The 20,823-nt window shown below is 43.9% G+C and overlaps 1 protein-coding gene across 8 annotated transcripts in view; it reads right to left on the minus strand.

The window, feature by feature from the left end:
* TMEM131L (transmembrane 131 like) overlaps positions 1-20,823 on the minus strand; it is a 173,272-nt gene that overhangs the window by 25,285 nt on the left and 127,164 nt on the right. For all 8 annotated transcript variants that reach the window (XM_055550033.1, XM_055550034.1, XM_055550032.1 and 5 more), the window contains 10 exons: positions 19,214-19,355; positions 17,949-18,058; positions 16,881-16,953; positions 13,963-14,090; positions 11,275-11,417; positions 9,238-9,424; positions 8,847-9,032; positions 8,086-8,235; positions 7,163-7,764; positions 272-420 (listed from right to left, as the gene is read on the minus strand). In XM_055550033.1, coding sequence (XP_055406008.1) covers positions 272-420; positions 7,163-7,764; positions 8,086-8,235; positions 8,847-9,032; positions 9,238-9,424; positions 11,275-11,417; positions 13,963-14,090; positions 16,881-16,953; positions 17,949-18,058; positions 19,214-19,355 — 1,870 coding nt within the window. The remainder of the gene's footprint in view (positions 1-271; positions 421-7,162; positions 7,765-8,085; positions 8,236-8,846; positions 9,033-9,237; positions 9,425-11,274; positions 11,418-13,962; positions 14,091-16,880; positions 16,954-17,948; positions 18,059-19,213; positions 19,356-20,823) is intronic.

Consider the following 20,823-nt stretch of genomic DNA (forward strand, 5'->3'; position numbering starts at 1 on the left):
CCATTTTGCTTAAGAACAGCTTCTCTCGCAAATAAAAGCTATCTGATGTCATCAAAAATTATTTTAGTATCTCCTATAGAATTCGAAGATAAATTTTCTGAACACATCAACCTCACCAATTATCCATGTGAAGTCAAAATATATAACAATCCTCTTTGAAAAGTATGAAAAAGTATGAAATACAAATGTAGAGTTATTACACAGATATTTGCAACTTAAAGCCCTAAAACTGGGTTTTGTTCTAAAAGGCAAGAAAAAAACGGATACAGACCTCGATTGCAGGTATGTCCTGTTTCTCAGAACATCCGTCTTCTTTAGCTGCTTTGTGAATCTTCTTCTCTGAAGAAGACTTTGTGTCAACCTTTTTCAAAGTTTCACAATTGTCTACTTCATTCTTGACAGGCACTTGCTGGTTATTCCCTTGAATAAATAAAAATGATTCAATTTCTAGCTAATTATTTCCATTCACATTCCCCAAAGTTAAATTTCATTCCAACACCACGCAATCTCATTTGATTTAATGAGGCTTAGACTTAAGGGCTGTTTCTGACATCCACAATGAACGCTCTAAAAATTTATCTTGTTTACAGGTGAAAATGCACTTATATCGAGTTCTCCAAACAGTCATTGAGAGAGGTCATGGGAAGAAAGAGGAGGGACATACCACTATTCACTGCAGCATTATTCATAAAAGCGCAAAGGTAGAAACAACCCAAATTTGAGCACAGACAAATGGATGGATAAAGATAATGTGGTAAATAGCATGGAACACCATTAGCTTTAAACAGGAATGATTCATCACACTACAATACGAATATAATTAGCACTGCTAAACATACAAACAAAAACGGTTAAGGAAGGGGAAAAAGGAATGAAGTTCCAACATATGACACAACATGGGAACACTGAAGACATTATCAAGTCAAAGTGTTGGTCGCTCAGCCGTGGCTGACTCTTTGCAATCCCATGGACTGTAGCCCACGAGGCTCCTCTGTCCATGGAATTTTCCAGGCAAGAATACTAGAGTGGGTTGCCATTTCCTTCTCCAGGGGATCTTCCTGACCCAGGGATCAAACCTGGGTCTCCTGCATTGCAGGCAGATTCTTCACCATCTGAGCCACCAAGGAAGCCACACACTGTACTGAGTGAAATAAGCCAGTCACAGGACAAATACTGTGTGATCCTACTTGTCTGAGGGACCTAGAGATGTCAAATTCATGAGATAAGGAGGAGAATGGTGGCTGCGGGACTGGAGGGGACAAAGCTCGGTGGTCACTGCTTGATGGCTTTATTGGGAGGAAAAAAAGCCCTAGAAACCAATGGTTTCCAGTGACAGCTGTACAATGATGTGAATGGACTTCACGTCACTGGGCTTCATAATTTAAAATGGTAACTTTCAGCTTATTTATTTTACCAAAGCTTTTGTCTGGCTGCATCATGTGGCTTGTGGGATCTTAGTTCCTCAACCAGGATCTAACATGCAATTTTTTTTTAAGTTGGAGGAGGAGGTAAACTCCTGGGTTATGAACGTGATTCAGACACTGATCAGTTTTATGACGGAGAAGGCAATGGCACCCCACTCCAGTACTCTTGCCTGGAAAATCCCATGGATGGAGGAGCCTGGTGGGCTGCAGTCCATAGGGTCGCTAGGAGTTGGACACGACTGAGCGACTTCACTTTCACTTTTCAGTTTCATGCATTGCAGAAGGAGATGGCGACCCACTCCAGTGTTCTTGCCTGGAGAATCCCAGGGATGGGGGAGCCTGGTGGGCTGCTGTCTATGGGGTCCCACAGAGTCGGACACGACTGAAGTGACCTGGCAGCAGCAGCAGCAGTTTTATGATCAGAAGTAAGTCTCTTAAACTGTCTAAGCTACAGTTTTCTTAAATATGAAATGAAACACACCTTATCCACCTGCCCTGAGTGACTGTTATAAAGGTGCAACCAGAAAAGACAAAAATATTAAGGGTCACACGGACAGACACACGAACGACGGGAGGACAGGGTGTCTTCCTGCAGGAGGTGCCCTTCTGCCAGGGGAATAGCACCCTCGGGTGAGAACTGGGCTCGAGCCACTCACGAGGCAAGGTCGGCATCAGCAGGAAAGTGAAGTTACTCAGTCATGTCCGACTCTTTGCGACCCCATGGACTATAGCCTACGAGGCTCCTCCGCCCATGGGATTTTCCAGGCAAGAATACTGGAGTGGGTTGCCATTTCCTTCTCCAGGAGATCTTCCCGACTCAGGGATCAAACCCGCCATCTGAAAATGTGACCTCTCCGTTGTTCTTCCAAGTAACTTCATTCCTAAGTGTGTTTCTTCTTCTATCCTTGACTTCAAACTAAGGTAAATCAACCTCAGCCCCATGATAACTGGCCTCAAGACCCTAATATGAGTCCGAAAGGATTTCATACCTTCCCCTTTCTTCTTTAAGGAAGAGTCCCTCATAACACCTTGGCCACCTGGGGAAGTGTAGATGCCTGCCTGCAAACACATTGCAGCAGAGCAGGCTACAGGCTGTCATCTGCTCGCTGAGGGGCCCAGGGCAGCGCGGGGCCCTCAACACAGACACAGAGAGCAGTCAAATGCCCTCCAGATTCTGCGACCTTGAAGCTGCACGTCAAGCCCACTCAAGGCAAGAGGCACCCACTGTATCAGTAACACTTACAAGGTAAGTGCTCTTTTATCTTGTTAATGGAAAATTACGTAAATATTATGTGGCTATAAACATGCGGGGAACACGAAATCCTCTGCAACACAGATCAGGTGTGAGACCCCCACCGGTGAAATATCCAGCACCTCTGGGACAACCCAGAGGGATGGGGTGGGGAGGCAGGTGGGAGGCAGGGTTCAGGATCGGGGGACACATGTATACCCGTGGCTGATTCACGTCCATGTGTGGAAAAAACCACCACAATACTGTAAAGTAATTAGCCTCCAATTAAAATTAATTTAAAAAAAAATATCTAGCACCACGAAGGAGTTGAGAAAGAGCCTAGAGCAAGGGAGACAGGGTTGAAACAGAAAATAATGTCACAAAGACATCACTTTGGGTTCCTGAAGCCATCCATGTGACCAGATACAGTTATTCTCTAAAAATGTGCCGTGAATTTCCTAGAACCTTAATTCACGAGAAAATTATTTTCCTCAAGTTTTCTTCAGGCCAAGAACAGTACTAAAAGTATCAGACATCAAAGTTTCTTAGAAAGGACCCAAACTTAATATCTAACACTAAACTACCCCTTAAAAGGGATAAAGCACAGACTCAGAAAATTGCTAATACCTACTGTGGGGGTTAAGAATCAGGCAGCTTAAGTCACTTCAGTTGTGTCTGACTCTTTGTGACCCTTTGGAGAGTATCAGGACCAACAATAAAACGAATTCAAATTTGGTCTTCCAGAAACTCTAACATGGCAATACTCAAGAATTCAGAAATAACCGTGAGCATATACTTGGCTCTAAAAATGGAGCCACCCCCGGGCATGCTACTGAGTGTGCAGGCACAGGGTCACACGCTCTTCTGCCACAGCAGGAGTGTCTGAGCCACAGAGATAAAAAACAAAAGAAGATAAAAAGGAAGATAAAAAATAAAAAACAATCGAAGAATAGAAACAAGGAATGGGCCAGAATCCTGCTCAGAGTTTTGAAGCTATGAAGAACATAGCTTCAGTCTTGTGAGCTGAACTCAGCCCCCCAGGAGCCTCTTGGGAACGGAGGTACCACTCTGCTGAAACCAGTCAGCATCTGGGCCGTGTTCTCGCCGTTCCTCCCAAAGCACCTAGACGTTCTTAGAAACACGCCTAGTGACAAGACAGCCTTTGGGAAGAGGGTCTGGGGAGGTGGCCTGTTTGCCGAGAGCACCGAAAGTGGGGTCCTGAGCCCGGTGGGACTCCGGAGCGCCTGAGCGCCGTGCCTTCTCACTCTGAGGCAGTGCTTTTTCTGAGCGTAGCCTGCTGTATGAGAACAGTCTTCTGAGCTGTGTGTGAATGGCTACGTGCTCACCATTATTCTGGAGAAACAGTGTTTTCTGAGTAACAGAAAATGTGTCATCCCTTTCATGCTCTTTCTTCTGCTTCCTTGTGAGAGGCCCGTAGTAAATAATAAATTAAAATTCGTGATAGACGTGCAGTCTGCCAACAGATTCCTCAGGGCTCTGTTTGACACACTTGTCTACGGCCATCAGCCTGTCAAACAGCTGTGAAACAGTGACACCCTCGAAGTGTGTGTTATGTGGTCCAGAGTCTCTTGACAGTCTGACAGGAGCAGGGCTTTATGTGTAGTGTAAATAAGTGATCTTTTGAAATATATCTCTTTTCAAATGTTTATAACTATTATTTTTTCATTATATGATCAAAATAATGTAGATATAAAGCTGGAGACCAATTGCTCCTGGCCTCAGCGTGATGAAAGAGGAATATTTGGCAAATTTTTTGTTGTCTCTGCTTGTAATAATGTAAGGGATAATGAACTTTTAAATTTAATACCCTAAAGCCTTGAAATTAACAGTGCTCGGAAGTCTTTAATGAATTGGACAGATACTTACAAAATTTGTGAAATACCAGTATTTTCAGAAATTAAAAAAATAATTTCATTTACTTAATACTTACAGATACCAAGAACTAGAAATGAAAATCTAGTGGTTTACTCAAAATACAGCATACAATTAGATTTGATACAGCTAAGAAAAAGCACTGCCTCAGAGTGAGAAGGCACGGCGCTCAGGCGCTCCGGAGTCCCACCGGGCTCAGGACCCCACTTTCGGTGCTCTCGGCAAACAGGCCACCTCCCCAGACCCTCTTCCCAAAGGCTGTCTTGTCACTAGGCGTGTTTCTAAGAACGTCTAGGTGCTTTGGGAGGAACGGCGAGAACACGGCCCAGATGCTGACTGGTTTCAGCAGAGTGGTACCTCCGTTCCCAAGAGGCTCCTGGGGGGCTGAGTTCAGCTCACAAGACTGAAGCTATGTTCTTCAGATTCTAGAAAGGATCTTAAGATGGAAACACAAAGTGAAATCCTTTTCAAGATAGAAAAAAAACTGATGCTCCCAAGTTGGAAGTGAAAACTCAGAAGGGTTTAACACTTTTGGTTTTCTCATTCTTGAGTGTTCTTTATACATGACGACTCCCCGCCTGTCACCATCTGCCAGCTTATCACAATGGCATCCTTTAATATCTGACAAGAGAACCCTGAATCCTCAGTATTACCATACACCCCAATCCTATTTTTAAACTACAATTTTCTTGCCCTTGATTTCTCAGTCCTTTCTTACTTTTAAAATTCTCAATTCTTTAAAATGCTTAAATCACAAATTAATGGTAGGCCATTTGTTTCCTTTATTAACCTCCTTGATATTTTCCTACAATGGTGATGTAAAGGGAAGACAGAACCAAATACATGTCAGTGAATGGGTTTCCCTGTGAGGAGCCTCTTGCTGACAGATTAATTCTGGGGAGAAATACAGGCCTGTGAATTAGCACCTTTGAATCTGCTGGTACAAACATGGTGAAAAGCCATAGATCTTTCATCAACCCTGATCTGATCTGACCCACAATCACCCTGACACTGCTTAACAGGCTGACAAGTGAGCCAAAGAGCAGTTTCTAAAAAATTCTTGAAGTGAGAGATTTGTTTCCATTTAAAGCATCCTAAACATACCAGTCATTTGCACAGGGCAGGAAGGTTTGGGGACGGCGGGGAGTAGCCATCTACAATCTATAAGGATACAAAAGCAAATTCTATATTTGTGGGCTCCTCTATTTAATTTATTCACTCTTCCTGAGTGCTATTAGATATTACATGGTCATCTAGGCTCTATTACAGGAACTGAACAGCAAGAAGTAGACAAGGATCCAGGAGCATGGATCTGAATCCTCTGACCCTCCTGGCACTTCCTCATTTGAAAGTCCACACCCTTCAAAGTGCTCTGACGCAGCAGAAGGTCCATCCATCCACCTGCAAGACCAAGCCCTTGCACGCAGCAGGCACATTTACACATACGTCTGACAGATGCAACGGACCACAGAAGACACACTTGTGGAGCGACAATTCCCTCAAACAAGTCTGATTTAAGTTTGTGTAAAGTCAGTCTATGTCAAATACTGTTCTCAGGCCTATGTGATGCATGAAATGAGAAATACTCAGCTAGACTCACTCCAAAATTTCACCCTTTTCACAAGAGTTTTGTAGTCTGAGCTGCAGAGAACATCTGGGACAGAAATGGAAGAACAGGCACCCACAGCCCCACCATCGGCATCCTCAGACAAGCAACACTGTGCCTTGATGAAGATGTGGTTGAGCGCGTCATTCGAGGGCACCCTCACATGCAGGGAGAGGCCACGGGGACAGGAGTCCTCAAGCAGACACTGCTGCACGGAGCCAATGCCAGCACGGCGGACAAGGGGCACCAGGAATGACGCAAAGTGGCCCAAACCATGTCCTCCTCAGAGCACCCCGGCTTCCTTTCAAATTAGAAATGTCCTTTGAGGGAACATTTAAAATTCAGCTTGGTGTTTTTGTCCCCCTGTTAAATGCATAAAGCTCGTTAGCATCACCCAATATATGACTTCCTCTATAATATCAAGGAGTGAAAAATATGAAGTTATTTATATTCTGCTGTTTCAAGTAAGATCAGAGGTAACGAATTCTTCAAGATTAAAAAGTGTCAAAAATCCGACTGCTGAATGGAACAGAAATGTGCTTATTAAAATGGTCAAGATGGATACACAAAAACAAGCACACAAGTAGAGAAGAACCAAGGATGAGCAGCATGCTGTGGGGGCAGCTATTAAGCCCAGCAAGTTAGCAAGTTTCATTCTATCAGAAGCACAGGTTGATTGATCTTTGCAAACAGTCTGAAAGGCCAAGATAAAAGATACTTAGGAATAGGTGTCCAGCAATAAAACATGATATCTGCATCATCCCAACGAATGTACTAAAAAAGTAAACTTAACCGCAAAGCTCTAAAAACTTGGTGTCCCACCCTACACTTTCCATCGAGCAGACAGCATTTCAATGTTTACACCTGTGCCAATAAAACTTAGGGCATGAACTAAAAATTCAACAGCCACAATTCAAACTAAAGTCACAGGGGGAAACGAATTCCACCAAGAACGCACTGGAGACAGACAGACAGAAGAATCACCAAGGAGGAGGAGGAAAAGATTACCATTATTTTTCCTGGAAATGTCTGGCAAGTCTGACTGGCACTGAGGTGAACTTCTCGGTAAATGATTTTCAGGTAGTTTCTTAGGGGTCTTCATCGGACAGACCTCTCGCTCCTTGAGCTCAGCTACGCTTTCTGAAATCTGAAAGTCCGTTTCCTTAGGAAACATACACGTCTGTGCTCCCTCCTTCACGTGGCACTCGGAAGAAGGGCTACTGGCAGCAACTGCGCTTTTCAGGGTGTTTTCGTCTTTACCCAGGAAGCTCCTGGGGAGCGCTAAGCTCTTCTGCAGGTTGGCGCTCAGGCCCCCGGCACACCTGAGGCCCACCCAGGCCTCGCCCGCCCCTGCAGGGCACCCGCCCCCCTTGGCCGGGGCTGGCCTGTCCTCCGAGGGGGCGCCGGCGCTGCTCGCCACGGCCGCGCCGCCTCTGTGCCGCCCGTAGTAGACCGAGCACTTGTGCTTCTTCTGGGAATGGCCGCAGGTGGCCGGGCTCCTCTTCGTCGCATTCTGGGTCCTGCTCTGCGGGCTGCTGACCGGAAGGCAGCTTTTCCCTCGGCCTTTGTCAGAGGGGGCGTAGGTATCGAGAAAGTTCTTGCAGTTGCTTCTGAATTTAAGAAGAAAAACATTTAACATGAGGCAAGCTGAATAAACCTCTCCTCTAACTGCAGGAGAAAGACGGCGCAGTCAGTATGGTGGGGGCGGGGGTGTACTAAGGGCTTCTCACCTTTCATTCAAGCTCCACGAGGTATAAACTGAGCCCTTACATGAAGCCTAGCATATACTAGAAGGGATGGCTTAGCTGCCACACAGTGACTTGAGGAAAACTGTACAGATTCTAAAGGTGTATCACCTTAGCATAAAATCAGAAGTAAAATCAAAGGCGAGACCTGCCACCGTCTCCCCCACCCACGACAAGAGCGCTTACTTGTGAGAGTGAGGGCTGATCGCGTCCACCGGGCCAGCGCTTTGCTGCGAAGCGGAGCTGGCATTTTGTCTCTGTCTCGTTTTCACGAACTCCATCAGAATGTACTGTGCTTGCTGGAAGGCGATCAAAATCACACCCAGCAGGGACAGACTGAGGACAAAAACAACACGTTCATTCCTGCCTGGTCTGAGTAGCAATAAAAAGACAAGCTCTACAAGAAGGGAATGAGTGGTGGGAGACGTCTAAAGAGACACTACTCAGATTCTATAAGACGTACGACATTAAAATTTCCGATGTCTCAAAATTTCTAAACAGGTGAATAGTTATCATTCTGACATTTCAATTCAATTTTTATAGATTTTTCCAGGATAAAAATCACATCCGAAAGAGTCATTCTAGTCTTGTAATCTCAAACTGCCATGGCCCTAAGCTAATAACACCATATACAATAGGTGATGTTCATATATCTTAAATGTTATACACGACATCTATATCTTCCCCTGGGACTGCCAATGAACATACTTGGACTGCAACTGTCTGTTACACTCTCAGATCCTCGAGCTCTCCTACACTTAGTTCTCTGTTCTCTTAAAGCTCACCAGGAACCACTTCGCCTACTTCATGACTGTCAGGGTTCTCAAAGCAACGTAATCCACTCAATCCCTATGCTTTGATTCTGCCAGGCAACGTGCGTTCCCGTGCAGCCCGGCCGGATGGCGTCTCCCTTGGTGAGGAGGCACAGCGGAGCAGGGGTGGCCTACCTAACGAAGAAGACGGTGAGCCTCCAAAACGACTCCTCCCAGCTGGGTCCCGGGACCACGTCTGCACACAGCGGCAGTAGGTGATGAGGCAGGGTCACGTTGAGAGTGAAGCGGAACTCCAGGTCTGCCGCCGTGACCAGAGTCAGCTCGCGGATGACCCAGGAAGACGTGAAGTCCGGAGTAAACCTGACGACAAGAGGCATCGTTATGAACTTCTGATGGTTTTCACTTTAGGCACAAAACGAAATAATCCTAATGACGGCGGAATTTTTACCTCTACAAGACAATTGTTTACATGAAAACAACTTAAGACAATCTTACCAGTGACAGAGGTTTTTCCCCACAATATAGTGAATGCACCCCCGAACTGAAGTCGAAACCCAGTGCTTACACGATGCTGATGTCGCGGGACGTGTTGGGACCCAAGGAAAACTCATGACAGTCCAGCACTTCGAACCCATAACCTTGGCAGTTATAGCCATTAATTTTCAGAGATGCCACAGTTATAGGCAGTGCTCCAATATTCTCAACCTTAAAGTTCTTCGTAATTGATAAAATTTGCTTGCTGTCTTTCAGTTCTAGGGAGGATGAAAATGGAGATTTTAGTACAGATGAACTGCAAAATTTAGTTAAAATAATTTACTGAATCAACATTTACAGAATTAACAAAGCATGATCTACATGACTAAAATGCAGAAAAATTCAATATAACCTCAAAGCATGATTCCTAACTAATTTCTAGAACAGTTCTGCTGCTGCTGCTGCTAAGTCACGTCAGTCGTGTCCGACTCTGTGCGAACAGTTCTAGATGCTGCTATATTACCAAGATATGATAAAAATACTTAACTCATTAAGATTTTTCTTAAGTGACCTGCCTAGGTACCAAAAGTAACCAAAACCTCTTCTTTGTTCTTTTACTTATTAAAGGTGAAGGTGGAAGATTTCATTCTTCTCAGAAGCCTCCTAGTTTGCATTTACCAAGAGCTACCAGGCACCCAGGATCCTTTCAAACCCAACAGGGCCAGTCAGGAGGGTGTGTGCTCTTCTGCGTAAACACACCACAGACATGAGAAATATGGTTCAAACTCTCATTACATGAAGGGAGGAAGCAGCAAAATCTTTGCAAATAAATGAGAGCACATTTTATACTGGGCATTTAAAAAGGGAGGAAGTATCAATTTGTAAAATATTCCTATATATTCATAATTCACAATCTATTCCATATTAGGACTAACATTTTATCTGGTTCCACAGTTTTTATATTCCTCCATAATTCTAGCTTTTAAGGTCAACTCTAAACTATTCAATGAGTAAGTGAAGGAATGATTTAAAGAACACTGATGAAGATTTTGAATGCAAAATGGCTAATCTTTTCAGACAGTGCTCATTTGGCACAGTTTTCTTATAAAAAAAAATTCAATCAGGCATTAAAATAGTTCTACAAGTTATCCAAAGGTTTCACCAGTTTTCTCCATGGGAAATATACTGTTACTCTAAAATACTTTCAGTGTGTCCTGAAATTAAAAATAGTAGTAGGAAAACAAGACAGAATTTACCAAAAACATTTTATATATACAGTTTGACTTTTGTCTCAGTTCCTGAGGAAGTTCTTAAAACTAATGTAAGCACTTTGGAAGCATTTAATTTAAATTCATGCAAAATTTAGAAATTTCTAATGGAACACTTAAATAAATTTCTAAATCTGCATAGCCTGATATAGTTGCCACTGGACACATAGGGCCACTTTAAATAGACTTGAACACTGAGTTTCTCAGTCACACGAGCTCTGTTTTAAGCACCCATCATCCATGTGTGGCACGTGGTTGCCGCACTAGATGACATACATAAACGTAGAGCATCTCCATCACTGCAAAACGTGCGCGGTGCTGCTGGGCAGCTCTCCCCTAAGCCCCTCTCCACCGACATTTGGTGTGAGTTTCCATGATTAGGTAACAGATAACCAAATTAACAGTTTCATACGACTGGTCTTATATTTTAACACTATTGGGAACTTAACATTATACTCCCCCCCACTACCATCTATTATTTTAGTTGGGTTACACACCTAAACTGTTGTTTCCTAACCAAGTGGTACCAGACTACATACGCTCAAATGCCTGCCTGATCGAATTACTTGCATCCGTACAATGAATTACTGTAAACTGTTAAAGACTTTGATAACCGCCTTTTGCCCTTGGCTTCAGCTCCCAGCCCCTGGCCCGACCGCCCTTGGCTTCAGCACCCAGTCCCCCGCCTGAGCTCCCTTGGCTTCAGTACCTAGCCCCCTGCCTGAGGGCTCTTGGCTTCAGCACCCAGCCCCTGGCCCGACCACCCTTGGCTTCAGCACCCAGCCCCCTGCCCGAGCTCCCTTGGCTTCAGCACCCAGCCCCCCGCCTGAGCGCCGTGCACAGGCAACGCGCAGACTCACGTCGCCGGCAGTCCATCAGCGTGGACTCGGGCACCTTAAACCGCAGTGAGCCCCCGGTGCCAGGCAGTCTTCCACCCACTTTCAGTAGCTCTCTCGCCCCAAATCCTTCCACACCAATCATGTCGATCACAGTCAAGTTATTCCTAGAGAGAGAGCAGATGCAAACAAAAAGCAACGCAACAGAGTTACAGCATACAATGCCCTTGAATTTAAATATTCCCAATTAGCCAAAAAGCATTTCTAAAGTTTTGGGGAAAAATCAACTTAAATAGTATGGCATCTTCTGCCATCTCGGAGCAGGGAAGCTGCTAAACGCACCAGAGTCAAGGCAAGCCAATTGGGCAAAAACGAGCAAATGACCGTGATCACTCTCCAATTTCCACCCAAGAATGGAAACCCGCGTTTTTCTAACCAGGCACCAGGACGGTGATCAGACATTCAAGTTGACAAAGGTGAGTAAACTAGGAGCCACAGAAAAATACTAATAAATGTAGACAAATTGATAAAACTGTTTACAGGGTGAATTAAGGAGTTTCCACAGTAATTGTTGACTATAAGCAATTCTTCCTTAGGGGTATTTCTAGAAATGAAATCCTACCCTATATTTTGAACCAAAGATTTAAAATAGCGGCCCTCAAATAGCAAGTATGTACTCAAGTTCTTATTAATCAAACAGTAATGCAGATTAGCTTTTGCCTTTTCATTAACTGAAATCATAATTCTGAGGATGGAGAAGTGGTAATGATGTTTAAATGATGCACTGAAAGGCAGTTATCATTAATGTAAACGGAAGAAGCAGACAGAGAATTCATTCCTAGTTACACAGAACAGAGATAGCTTTCCATCTGCATCTAAAGGACTAAAGCCTTTACTGAACCATTTAAAAGCCTTTAAGTGATGTTAGATGATTGATATTATTTACAGAAAAATACTGTGTCTCTCAATACAGAAACTACCAAGAATAAATTAGCAACTATAAAAAGCCGAGACTTTCAAGTCTGGGATAGTTGAAGCTGGGATAAGGTAAAGTTTAACTCTAGACTTCCCATGACCTTAGTTCATCAACAGAGAGTGAGTTTAAAGTGAAGCACCTGTCAGCAGAGCACTAACATGTTTATTAGAACATTAGTTACCGGTTCTACTCAGCTTTAGTTGAGTGAAAGTGAAAGTCGCTCAGTCGTGTCCAACTCTTTGCAACCCCATGGACTGTACGGTCCATGGAATTCTCCAGGCCAGAATACTGGAGTGGGTAGCCTTTCCCTTCTCCAGGGGATCTTCCCAACCCAGAGATCAACCCATATCTTCTGCATTGCAGGCAGATTCTTTACCAGCTGAGCCACAAGGGAAGCCCAAGAACACCAGAGTGGGTAGCCTATCCCTTCTTCAGCGGATCTTTCCATCCCAAGAATCAAACTGGGGACTTGCGTTGCAGGTGAATTCTTTACCAACTGAGCTATCAGGGGAGCCCTAAGCATCAGTTAAAATGCTTAACAAAACAGACTCTTTTAAGAACTTTATTTTAGTGTACTTTCTTTTTAGTAGCATTCACTTGCAGAAGAATAAACTCATATAGTATATCAAAGGAAGTCAAGAATAAGAAAGTTTTTGCCAGCTGTTCTGAAACTAGAGATTAAAAAAAAACAAAAAAACAACTAAGGTTGGGACTCCACGCTTCCACTGCAGGGGCGGGGCACAGGCTGAACCCCTGATCAGGGAACTAAGATCCCCCATGCTGCATGGTGTAGCCAAAATAAAACATAAAATCAAAAAATATCTAAAACATCATTAATGAAAAATTAAATTTGTGTTAGACATCTCACCAATGCAGAGAGAGGTAAATTTTTGAAACAAGACTCTCAATAAATTTAAGAATGAAAAACATTTAGCTGCTTAAATCAGTTGGCAAGTAAAAAGAGCCAGTGGGCTCAACTAAGCACTTTTTTCATTATCCTCTGGTGCTACCAAGAAGTACAGAAACAAGACAGACAAGTATGAGACTGGTATAAACCCAAACACTGAGGAATGAAAATGTATACAGCAGTGCTCCAATTATTCTTCTGAGCTAAGGACAGAAAAGTGCGGACGTGTGTGTGTTCATGTGTTCGTATGTGTTCATGTGTGTTCGTGTGTGTGTGTATATGTTTGTGTGTGTTCGTGTTTGTGTTTGTGTGTGTGTTCGTGTTCGTGTGTGTTCGTGTATGTGTGTTCATGTTCGTGTGTGTTCGTGTGTTTGCATGTGTTCGTGTTCATGTTCGTGTGTGTGTTCATGTGTGTTCATGTGTGTTCGTGTTCATGTGTGTGTTCGTTTGTGTGTTGTGTGTTCATGTGTTCGATCATATGTGTGTTCCTGTGTGTGTGTTCGTGTGTGTCCATGTGTGTGTTTGCGTGTGTGCTCGTGTGTATGTTCGCATGTGTGTTCATGTGTGTGTGTGTGTGTTCTGCCCTCTGTGATGGTGGATGAGGCACCGTGTGAAGGGAGCACACACGTTCTGCCTGTACCAGGGAGGAGCCTGACACCCAGGGAGATTAAATGTGGAGCTTCGGGAAGCTGCTCTCCTCAGCCACTGCCTTTCCAGTCCTGCGACATAGCTCATCACTGGGGGCTGAGGAAATCTCTTTTAGCTAAAGAGATTATGTCTTCTTGAGAGAAAGAGTCAGTCAACAAGAAAGCAAGAGAGACACACCTACCGGATTAGGATGAGGGAGCTGACTTTTCCGTAGTCAGCTGGAGTGAACACTACACCAACCCTTTTCCTTTCCAAAGGCTGCAAATGTAAGTGGAGGATGCCAAACCTGGATTCCTCAGACTGCACGCCCTGCAAGTTACCAATAAACGCAATTAACTTCTGGAGAGCAAGACTCCATCCTCATTAAATGCATAAATGTGACTGCTGTTCCTTTAACATGGGGATCTGACCATCCAAATCAACCCATGGAACTTGTTCATCACGACAGTTCACACCCATTGACAGTTGCTGAGCCCAGCTGAGAAGCAGAGGCAGAGGCTGCAGGACAGTCCAGTGTGGACACTGGAAAGGGGCTGGGCCTCCTGGATCGGCTGGGAGCTGGGGCTACAGGCCTTATCAGCAAGCTCACCTGAATGAAAAACGTCATCGAGAAAACAGACCACCAGCCTCTGCCTGAATGCTACAGGGATCTGACCAAAGCACTTTCCACTGCTGGACAGCCCTAAATTCTCTGCATTATTGTTTAAAAAGAAGCCATCTTTATTACATTTAGTCTCTCCGTTCAGGAGAACGACCTATTTATTCACACCCTCCTTTTATTCTCCCCAAGATTTCTAACTTTCTCTGAATAAATTGCATTCTAACTTTAACATTCAAGATTTAGCTCTTCATTATTGTGATAGACTTCCCCTCTTTCCATTGTTTTTTCCTAGCTCTTTCTCACTAAAAGTAATTTATTAATTTTCAGAGCTATAACCATGTAATCTGCCTAATATCTCTCTTCTGTATTTTCAGTTTTTGCATTTGTTTTATCCCTCAGTTATTACTAGCATTTCCCGTACTATCTGAAAGAAGAAACAGTAGTGGCGTTTGATTCATTTTCATTAAAATTATAAACTTCATGAAGGAATTCTGCTTTAATACACATATGAATACTGAAAAAAGCTTCCAATTTAAGTACTAAAAGTATAAGAACAATGCACTAATTATTAAGAAATTCTTATATGCCAGGCACTGGACTATAATTAGGTATATAAAATGCTAAGCATTCTATAAAACTATGAAATTTTCAAACATCATTATAAGTAAGAAAGAGGAGACTTGGAGAGGCTAAATTATTTACCCAGGACCACATGGAGGAACCTGGATCTGGAACTTTGAATGTCCAATTCCACATGCTCTTAACCAAAGGAGCTACATTTCTAAAAGCAAACCAACAAAAGAAAAATGCAGGCCTTTCTTAAACGACAAATGATTATATTAAAAATTTTAAGTTAAACTTGTGTGTCAAAAGCACTGATATTGCTAAGGAGGGAGGGGATATATGTATACTTATCACTGAGTCACACTGTTGTATGGCAGAAACCAACACAACATTGTAAAACAATTATCCTCCAATTAAAATTTTTTAAAGAAAGGAACATTGATACTATCGCTTTTTGTAAATGTAATAAATTAACAATGGGGATAATCTCCTTTGTCATAAAAAATGTAATAATCTATGGAAAATCCTCAATCACAGATTAAAGACCTTTTCCAAGTGAGTTGCACCATTTGCTCAAGCCTGAATAGAATACTAACGTGCAAAAGAAACAGGCATCATTTTTGGAATTTCAAATTACATATGATTAAATGGTCATGGGGTGAAATTATCTGTTAGCATCGAGGACTTGCTATACCTCCCAGCACTCCTGGGAAGCTGCCTGGTTGGAGGGGCCAAAAGCAGGACCAGCCCAATAGCACAGGACTCTGCTGCCTGGACCACTGACAAAGGGAAGGAGCACTACTGCTTATGTCTCTTACTGCAGTAAGTCTCTGCTAAAAATCCATTAAAAACTTTGTTTTGATTCATTCTGTTTGAACTCAAACTGGAGGTTATCTGTGGCCTCCCTTTTTCAAGTTTCTAGAGCCAACAGTGTATCTTTGGAGGGTTATGAGCAGAGAAAGAAGAAAACATCTATGACATTTAAATATGTGTGTGCATTAAAAATACAGTGATACGCATAAGTATGTCCACATGTGTTTGTATTTCTTTAGGAGATGCTTCATCTTTTAATTAATCTCAAGCACAGAATGCTGTGCTGTGCTGCTTAGTTGCTCAGTCGTGTCCGACTCTTTGTGACCCCAAGGACTGTAGCCCGCCAGGCTCCTTTGTCCATGGGGATTCTCCAGGCAGGAATACTGGAGTGGGTTGTTTTGCCCTTCCCCAGGGGATCTTCCAGACCCGGGATCGAACCAGGGTCTCCTGCATTGCAGGTGGATTCTTTACCAGCTGAGCTAGCAGGGAAACCCCAAGCACAGAATACCCGTAAGTAAAATACTCAGCTACACCAGGGACCCACAGAAGGAATGAGTGAAAACTCAGTTTCTAGTCAAGCGACGTCCTCGCCACATGACATGCTTATTACTCCCTCTCCAGAGTACTTATGCGAGACTTCATCAGGGCCCAGAGGTGCAAGAATTTCAGAGAAATCCTTTTATATAGGTAAGGTCAGTATCACAGAAATTGGGTAATCTGCTAAAAACATGAAGCCAGCTTAGTAAGACTTAAAAAAAAAAAAGTGTTTGCTTTCACTTTATCTTACCCCAAAAAGAATTTGATGGGGCTGAGTAATTTTAACAGAATTATAAATTCTGGGGTCTCAAGTTTTACAGTTTTCTACAGAGGTCTGATTCAATTGTTATTTCTTCACTCACATGAACCTAAATAATTAAAATGATTTACAGGCTCACATGAACCCCAGGCTCCTGCTGCATTAGTTAACTGGAAAAAGCTGCTATGTATACTTAACTGCTAGAATAGAAAAATAGAGAGCCACATATATATGAAAAGACACTGGAAACATAAATCAGTGAGGCCCATATGCTATAAGTCTAATTTGTCAGCATTCTTTTTTCTGTTTAAAGATGACATCCTACCAGGTAAGGGCAAGCTTTGGTAAGCTGGAATTCACTGGTTGTGAAATTAATCATTTGCATATCGGTGCCAAACCTATAAAGAAAAAAAAAAAATTTAAAATAGCATTCAGATCACCAAGAAAGAACATATGTGTGCATATATACACACAAATAAACATATGTGTGTGTTTTCACACATGTCCAGTTCACCCTGACCTCTCATTCCTGTGCCCAGCTCCCCACACAGCACCTGGCACGCTGCAAGAGCACAGTGAATACTGTGGGATGAGTAGTGTTGGCAGCGCAGGATGTAAAGACTCCTTTGGTGACAAAAGCTCCAAATCTGAAGCAATTCTTTTCTCCAAACGGTTCAAAGCTGTGGAAGCTGACAGGAGGTGACTCTCAACCAAGGACAATGCTATCTCCCAGCGGCCCTCTGGCCACACCTGGAGACACTTTTATTGCCCGGCTGGTGAAGTCCTACCAGAATCTACTGGGTGGAAGCTAGGGATGCTGCCAAACAACCTCCAAAGCACTGAGCACATCTCCTCTCTCATCAGAGTCAGGGTCCAAAACACCAGCAGCGCTGAAGCTGAGACATGGGGGGTGAGGTGTCACTAAGCCAGAAGAGGAAATGTTCTAAGTGAAACCATGACTGTTGTACAAAGATAAGATTAACAGATACAAATTCTGATCTTACCTTGTATCACAACACTAGGCTAAAATATACTAAACCGCCACTAAACTCACTGCTTGCATTGCCCAGCGCTCACTGGTTTCAATTCTAAATTTTAGGAGTATATGCGAAAAATCATGGCAGGAAAGCTTCCCTGATAAGAATGCTGTTGGGCCCTGAACTTGACACAGTACCACTGAAGAGCCACACGACGCATGGGACTGGCACGTGCCATGGGGTCTGCACATAGGGGCGGGGGTGGATGTCACAGGCTGAGCCCATGTACATCCATGCACAGAACCGGGGGAAATGCAAAGGACGCTGAACAGTTGCGGGTCTTAACAGGACAGGCCCTCAACTCCTCCTAGCAACCGCCCCCGCCCCGTGAGAGGTCTTCACGCGCTGGGCGTTACCATTTGTGCAGCAGGCGCGCAGCGGCCTCAGGCTTCGGGTACAAAGAGACGGGCAGGAGCTGCAGGGAGACTGGCCACGAGGAGGGGTTCTTCACCACGAAGTACTTCACCTAGACGTGAGGGAAGGAGAGTCAGTTCCGGAGACAGCACCACCCCTGAGAGGCAGCTGCAGAGACTCATCACCTGCATCTCACCAGGAACCGTCACCTAGGCAATTCCAGGAACGGTCTAGAGAATCAACGGTCTGCGTGTATCACAACAGCCGCACAACGTGAGGTGGAGGAGCTGCGGAAGACGGAAGGAGACGCAGGCCACCGGGCCAGGCAAGGACAGGCCCTGGGCTGGATGCTGTAAAGTACGCACGTGAGTGGGATAAGTGGAAACCCTTGTACGGAGACTGCAGATCAGGCATAACTGTTGTGCTTAATGCTTACATTTTCTGATTTTGATAGTTAGACTCTGATATGCAAGATGATGTCTAGTTCTTAAGAAATTCACATGGAAGTGGAGTCGGGGCATCATGTCCAACCCTCTCACACGGCTCATAAAAACACGTGTGTGGAAAGAGAGGGGAAACATCAAGCCAAGTACGGCAAATGTTAAAAATAGATGAATCTGCATGAAGGGCAACTGGGAGTTCTTGGTACTGCTCTTGAAACTCTTCTTTAAGTTGAACTTTTTCAAAATAGAATGCTTTAAAAAGCAGTCTTGGGATGTCTTCCCTAAGAAGCTCAATGAGTACCTGAGGAAATATAAATTATTACAAGGACCACAGTGACCTGGCTCTCAAGTAAGGAGACTTTCCAGATAAAACCTCAAGGCTGCTGTCACTGCCTTCGCTCTGCCCTCCTCCGCCATCAGCTCAGGAGAAGCTTGCACACAGGAAGGGAGCCGAGGATGCAAGCAAGTGACAGAGGATGCTCCCTTCTGAGCTGCAAACTCACCCGCTTCTGCTGAGCCTGTGTCAGCCACGACCTCCTCCGTGGCTACAGCTGAGTACTGTCTTAGCTGGTGGATTCTGAGCTGAATACAGACTTCATAACATGTATCCGCTTAAGGCATTTCAGTCTATTCCTGAGTTTATTGCTTATTTTGTTCTTCCGACACCTCCCTCCTAAAAGCGCTGAATAGCATACATGTGTCACTTAAATGTGAACTAACTTTGATTCTGGAACAGTACCTCAAGGTGGAAATACTTGGTTAATGTAACAACTCAAGAGCCGAGGTGTCGCAGATGAAGAAATGAGAAGGCGTGGGAGCCTCACCGTGCTGTCCCTCAGGGCAGTGGCACTGAAGTGCAACACGAGGCCGGGCTCAGGCACCAAGCGAGGCAGGGAGGCAGCAAAAGGCTCCGGCTCCTTGGACTTCTCTGAATGGGCAAACCGAGTCACTCCTAAAACAGTCCTTCTGTGAAATTCGTAAAGAACGAAATTACAGGAAATAATTTTGACATATAAAAAAGAAATCACTAAATATCACTCCAACTAAAAGGAACAAGAGTCTCTTGGGAAAAAATGGGTATTATTCAGGGTATGCGTGTGCTCAGTCACTTCAGTTGTGTCCAACTCTTTGTGACCCCATGGACTGTAGCCTGCCAGGGTTCTCTGTCCATGGGTTTTCCCAGGCAAGAATATTGGAGTGGGTTGCCATGCCCTCCTCCAGAGGATCTTCCAGACCCAGGGATCAAAACTGCCTCTCCTGTATTGCAGGTAGATTCTTTACCACCGAGCCACCTGGGAAGTCTATTCAGGGTATGGGGAAGACAAAGTACAAGATGATCTTGGAACATCCCGTCTTACTAGAAAGCAAGGAAGTGCTCAAAGAATGACGGGTACACACCAAAGACCCAAAAGCTCGCCTCAACGGGCTCCCATCAGCCTAATCTGGGACAAATCAACATCAAAAATGATAATGATGCTAATGATGGTAATGACCAAAGAATTCATAGTGATGCTCAAGAGTGTAGAATGAATAAATTAATTAGCAATATCACCATTTTTGCAGCCATCAATTCAATAACTGATCTCAGGCAATGATTATCAATGGGTGCCAAAATGCTACAGCGAAACATTCTCAGGGAACAGGAAATGTGTACAGACTCAAACTATCATAGCACATATTATTTATTAATTGCAAAAGGAAAAACATAGTCTACAATGGAGAGAGTCAAATGATTCAACCAAACAATGTCAATAATGGGACAAATTGATATTTATATCCCTCCTCAGGTGACGCAATGATAAGCACACAAGAGCAACCAAGTAATTAGTACTCTTCCCCAAAATGTTTAACAGGAATGTAAACCTGAAGAAGCAATCCCAAAAAATCCAGAGTGTTGAATGCTCCCTAAGACAGCTGGCTATGACGCTTTAAAACATCACACTATGAAAGATGAGGAAAGGTGGGGGCACTAAAGAAAATTAAGGAACCATGATGACTAAATACAATGCACGCTCCTTGAATGCATCCTGGATTTTAAAAAAAAAGACAGATATAATGGATATTTTGGGGTCAACTAGGGGCTTTCCTGGGTTCAGATGGTAAACACATGCAATGTGGGAGACCTGGGTTCAATCCCTGGGTTGGGAAGATCGCTTGGAGAAAGGAAGAGCTGTCCACTCCAGTATTCTTGTGGAGAATTCCATGGACCGAGGAACTTGGCAAGCTACAGTCCACGGGGTCGCAGAGTCGGACCCGACTAAGCGACTAGCACTTTCACTTTCACACTAGGGAAAGGTGAATCCGGACTGTTTATCAGTTCATAGAACCGCATCAGTGTTAAGTTTCTTGGGTATGTAATGACAGTGAAGTTATATGCAGGAGAATGTTCCTTAGGAAAGAGTCTTTCCTAATAAAGTACTAAGGGCTGAAGTGT

This window comes from Bubalus kerabau, chromosome 16, assembly GCF_029407905.1.
Source record: "Bubalus kerabau isolate K-KA32 ecotype Philippines breed swamp buffalo chromosome 16, PCC_UOA_SB_1v2, whole genome shotgun sequence".
Taxonomy (NCBI): domain Eukaryota; kingdom Metazoa; phylum Chordata; class Mammalia; order Artiodactyla; family Bovidae; genus Bubalus; species Bubalus kerabau.